We start from the raw sequence: 5177 nt of genomic DNA on the forward strand, positions 1-5177 counted from the left end.
TGATTAAATGTAAGAATTTGACTCAAAAGATGATGCACACTTTTAGTAAAAATTGATTTATAAAGGTAAAAATGCCCATAAAAGGTAAAAATCAATCTAAACTTATTGGAAAATATTAATTTCTATCACTGCTGTGAACTGACCACACAGAATATGAAGAATATCAAAAACTTTAGGAGTCAGCTGTCCACGGTATCCTTAAGATATCAGCACAATAACACTCAGCAAAATATTGTCTAATTATCTTTATCAATAAAATCCCAGAAAATATTGAGATATTATTTTTTGTCAATATCGCACACCCTTAGTACCGACACAAAATGATTTGCAACAGTCGCTTTATCATGTAGACAGCCTCAAGCTGTTGGTTTATTTCGGGGGTTTTTTGGCTGGTAGAAGCTATGAATGGCCGGTAACTTAAAAATGTTGTAGCCAAATTGGTTGGTGAGTAAAAAAGTTAATTTCAATCCCTGTATGTATATATATATATATATATATATATATAAACACTATCTCTCTTCAGCTGGACAGATCTCCACACTACTGTTGGTAACCCGTATCCCATACCAGCCTGCCCAAAACTGTGTATCCACCCCTCCATGAGTGAAACGGATAAACCGAATCCCAGGTCCATAATCCTTAAAGACGTGTGTCATCTAAAATAAAGCAGAACAAATAAAGAGACAATGAAGCCTAGACTGTTGGTTTGATTGTAGGGGAATAACTTGACTGTCAGTATTATGCTACTCACTTGACACCACGGCTCATCATTCCACTGTTCAAAAAAAACTTTCTCAGGCTGAAAAGTACAGAAAGGTTTTTTCCTCCGATCAAGCAACTCTACACTGATCTCATACTGACACCCACAATCAAAGCGTGGTGCATACCTGCAGAGAAGACATCACGTAAATGTGCTTTCATATTACAACCTGCTTTGTAAGTAACACTGGTACTGCATTTAAAGGGACAGTAAAATTCTGTCATCGTTACTGTAAAACACAAAAGAAGATGTTCTGGAAGTCAACAGGGTTCAAACGACACTGGAGCACATTGACTTCCAAAAAAACAGACAGTTTTCAAAACATTCCTTATGTTCCAAAGTAGTAGTTTTGGACATGTTAGGAATTTTTTTTAACATAAAGTTACAATTTATGCAGATTCTTGCAATAATAACAATTTTAATAAAACTATAGCAATAACATAAATATTTAAATCTGAATATGATGACCCAGATGGAAGGGTCATTCACAGAAAATGTATTAAATTCATCACCAAAAGAATGAAATTCACCTCCTAAGATATAGAAGCTTGAAATGGGTTTGTGTGAATGCTCACCAGTCTGTTATTTTGATATGAGGTTGCAGTCGATCCATGAAAGCATCACTGTAGCCTTCTTTCTTCAAATCAATAAGCTGTTGCTTCAAACATAACCTAAGGACAAATTTTGATCAGTGATTCATGTGTGGATTGGCTTGCTGATTGATTGATAATCATATATTGACCAATAAATAAGTTCAAAATGTTCTTATAAGATTTAAAATATCAAATGTACCCATAAGATGTTACAAAACATTTTGTGACTGTCTCATCTGGAAATGATTTCCTATTTCCCTCTGCAACCCAGCAGTCACCTCCATTCTGTACAATCTTCCATCCTTGAAGTTTACCTAATAAGAACATAAGAGAAGAGATGTTAACTGAAACAAAAATTCACACCTTAATAAAGACATTACTTTAAATTATATGTATGTCTGCACTATGTTTGTACTTTCTGTACCGGAAGCTCCTGACACCAAGACAAATTCCTTGTGTGTGTAAACACACTTGGCAAACAAAGCTCTTTCTGAAGACACTTATTGTTCAAAACTATTTATGTAAATCAGGGTTATTATTAACTAACCCTAAAATTTTAACCATAAAAAAAATAATTACTTGATATATAATAAACGTTAACTGAAATAAAATAGAATATTCAAAAAACTTTTCATCAATTTTATTTCAACTACTTGCAATGGCAACCTTTCTCATTTTCATTTAGTACTAAAATAAACAAAAACTGACATAACAATCAATAAAAACTGTACAGACATTAGAAAAACTTATAATAATGACAAAAACAGAACAAAATTAGTACAACTTCAACTAAAATAGAACGAAAACAGTAAATATAAAAATAAAAATTCATTCAAAATATTTATAAAAACTACAATAGTATATCAGTGATATTGATGTGAATCACCTTCTGCTCTGGGATTCTTGAGCAAGTTATGTCGATTCTTAGTTAAGAAGTAAAACAAGCGCCAGTCATCTGGTGGTCTGGAAGCCTCACATGGCTGGAATCCCTCTCTGCGACAGCGCTCTCTCCAGTGTGCAGCACTGTCCACCAGCTCCTTCCACTCATGACACACCAGACGACAGACTCGCACCACCTGATGAGCAGGCAGATTCAGGAGGATCTCCTCAACCACAGCTAGAGGAACATCTGCCTGCAGACCTGAACACTGACAGAGGAAGAACGATTCAGTCCGAATCCAGCTGTGGAACATGGTTGTTAATATTTATTTGGTTATCAACTAGGCTATAATCTTCCAAAAAAAAACAGTTTGACCACTAAGATGGTATGACCAGCTGGTAACTGGTTTATTGCCTGTCTACCAGCTTGAAACTCCTAGAAACCAGCTACCACGTTCTGCTGAATAAAATAAAATAATAATAATAAATACAGCTAAAACCAGCATAAACTGATTGGCTGGTTTAAGGTGGCCTCCCAGCCTGACCAGCTAAAGAAGTGATAACACCCTCTTTAAAACCAGCCTGCAAACCAGCCAGGCTAGAGACCACCTTAAACCAGCCAATCCTAGGCTGGTTTCAGCGGTTTTGTTTTTTCCCTCCTTCACATCTATTATCTTAAGATGGACTTTCTAGCAAAAAATAAAGTCTATTTCTGCGTTAATAATGTCTGGGCCAGTTTGATTATTCTCTATGACAAATTAAACCATAAGCAATTTACTGCGTCTAATCTGGGTTTCCTTGAAGGGACATGAATATGTCCGCTCTCTGACTGACCCATTGTTGTTTTTTGACATATTTGTCTTTTATTAGACATGTTTGCGGGTCTGGACCTACGGGTGCAAACACGGAAGTTACGTTTCAGTCTGACGAACGATATTACATGAATCCAACTGTGAAACACAAACAGTAGTAGCTACTTCGCATTAGTTATATCTATGTCAGACTCAGACATCGTTTTTCTAATCAGTGATAACGACTTAATGCGACAGCACTCTAATCGAGATATTATTGCTCTAATCTGCTTCTGGTAAACCGGAATATGTCTGGCAGTGCGCGTCTTGACCGACGGCTCACGCCAGCATTTCCGTTATATACATACTTCTTTCCGGTTTAGATATCCCATTACCCACACGTACCATGATTCTGGTCAGAACCCGAAGATATTCCTCAGGAGTCACGTGTTGTTAACGAGCTCGCAAAGCGAAAGTACTGACGTATCTGGCTTGTTTACGTCATGGCTCCTCCTACAACACTGACCAATGCAATACGACTGCAGCAATGGATACACTAATGCATTTCTTACCTCTAGAGTTCATAGCAGTTTCATTCAAGTGCTTTTTACTGTTTACATTTCTTACAGTACATCGTAGGCTATTAATCTTATACCTGCAAAGTTAACGAGAGATTGCCTATAACATTTAACATTTAAATTCATTGCAACACATTAGAACTGCACCTCGGTATAAATTTAGTTGTTTTCATTTTCTTCTTCAGGTTTTTACGTCTATCCTGTAATCATCAGTGGGAAAGCTTATACTTATTGTTTGTTAGGGATATAATGTTAAACATGTAGCTTAATACAATGCCGATTTTCAAGAGGAGCAATATATCATGGCTATTATTGTTTTATCAAATGTTTATGGTAAAATGAATTTGCCTGAAGCAACGAGGCTTTAAAACAAATTAATGACATTAGGTTCATTAGGCTACTTATTACTTTTCCGTGTGGTGCACGTTACTGTCATCTGGTGGACATAGAAATTAAGTTCATCTGCTAAACTGTAGTTCAGTTAGCAGCTGGTTTACGTGTGGATGTACAACAGTTCTTTTGACAACATGCTATTTTTGAAGCAATAAAAATAGCTGTGAAAGCTATTAAGTGTTCTGTCGGTAAATCAAAGTAAGATCGATTAAGAAAGTAAGATTGGAATATGAATTCATGATGTACATTACATATTATGTCTAATGTACATATATACATTTTGCTAATTTTTAACACAGAACAAGTTACATGCTGCTTTAATCACCAGCTGCCCATATCTGCGGCCGTTTTCGTCATATTGCATCTCTCATCTCGTATTCTTCATATTACATGGCTGGATACTTTCCGGACAAGACTGTAAAATGTCATTATAATATGTATGCCAAGTTCTGTTATGAAACTCTAGATGGTGCAGGCTGATGGGTTGTTAATGCAAACTGATGATATTCACAAGCTGAATGGTTCATGTTGCATATGCAGCCAATGAGCTTACTGCTTTACATTTAAATGGCTGGTTATCATTCACTAGAGCAGTTCCTCTGAAATCCTCCACCTTCCCCAGCTCCACCTGTATAGATCTGCTAGGGGTTATTATACAATATCTCACAGAAGTGAGTACACCCCTCACATTTTTGTAAATGTTTTATTATATCTTTTCATGTGACAACACTGAAGAAATGACACTTTGCTACAATGTAAAGTAGTGAGTGTACAGCTTGTATAACAGTGTAAATTTGCTGTCCCCTCAAAATAACTCAACACACAGCCATTAATGTCTAAACCGCTGGCCACAAAAGTGAGTACACCCCTAAGTGAAAATGTCCAAATTGGGCCCAATTAGCCATTTTCTCTCCCCGGTGTCATGTGACTCATTAGTGTTACAAGGTCTCAGGTGAGAATGGGGAGCAGGTGTGTTAAATTTGGTGTTATCGCTCTCACTCTCTCATACTGGTCACTGGAAGTTCAACATGGCACCTCATGGCAAAGAACACTCTGAGGATCTGAAAAAAAGAATTGTTGCTCTACATAAAGATGGCGTAGGCTATAAGAAGATTGCCAAGAAACTGAGCTGCAGCACGGTGACCAAGACCATACAGCGGTTTAACAGGACAGGTTCCACTCA

At 36.8% G+C, this 5177-nt stretch overlaps 1 protein-coding gene across 3 annotated transcripts in view; it reads right to left on the minus strand.

Moving 5' to 3' along the window:
- The window catches only part of LOC107671949 (F-box only protein 6-like), a 4972-nt gene extending 1447 nt beyond the window's left edge, over nucleotides 1–3525 (minus strand). Inside the window, exons 1-6 of one of the 3 annotated variants that reach the window (XM_016464958.1) lie at nucleotides 3011–3360; nucleotides 2240–2501; nucleotides 1553–1667; nucleotides 1336–1431; nucleotides 752–887; nucleotides 499–656 (exon numbers count right to left, since the gene is read on the minus strand). In XM_016464958.1, coding sequence (XP_016320444.1) covers nucleotides 510–656; nucleotides 752–887; nucleotides 1336–1431; nucleotides 1553–1667; nucleotides 2240–2501; nucleotides 3011–3106 — 852 coding nt within the window. In that variant the 5' untranslated portion in view covers nucleotides 3107–3360 and the 3' untranslated portion in view covers nucleotides 499–509. Of the gene's footprint in view, nucleotides 1–314; nucleotides 657–751; nucleotides 888–1335; nucleotides 1432–1552; nucleotides 1668–2239; nucleotides 2502–3010; nucleotides 3361–3391 lie in introns of those variants that run through there. The other 2 variants (XM_016464959.1, XM_016464960.1) reach the window with 2 other exon arrangements.
- Nucleotides 3526–5177: the final 1652 nt, after the last annotated feature.

This window comes from Sinocyclocheilus anshuiensis, unplaced genomic scaffold, assembly GCF_001515605.1.
Source record: "Sinocyclocheilus anshuiensis isolate Anshui unplaced genomic scaffold, SAMN03320099.WGS_v1.1 scaffold1053, whole genome shotgun sequence".
Taxonomy (NCBI): domain Eukaryota; kingdom Metazoa; phylum Chordata; class Actinopteri; order Cypriniformes; family Cyprinidae; genus Sinocyclocheilus; species Sinocyclocheilus anshuiensis.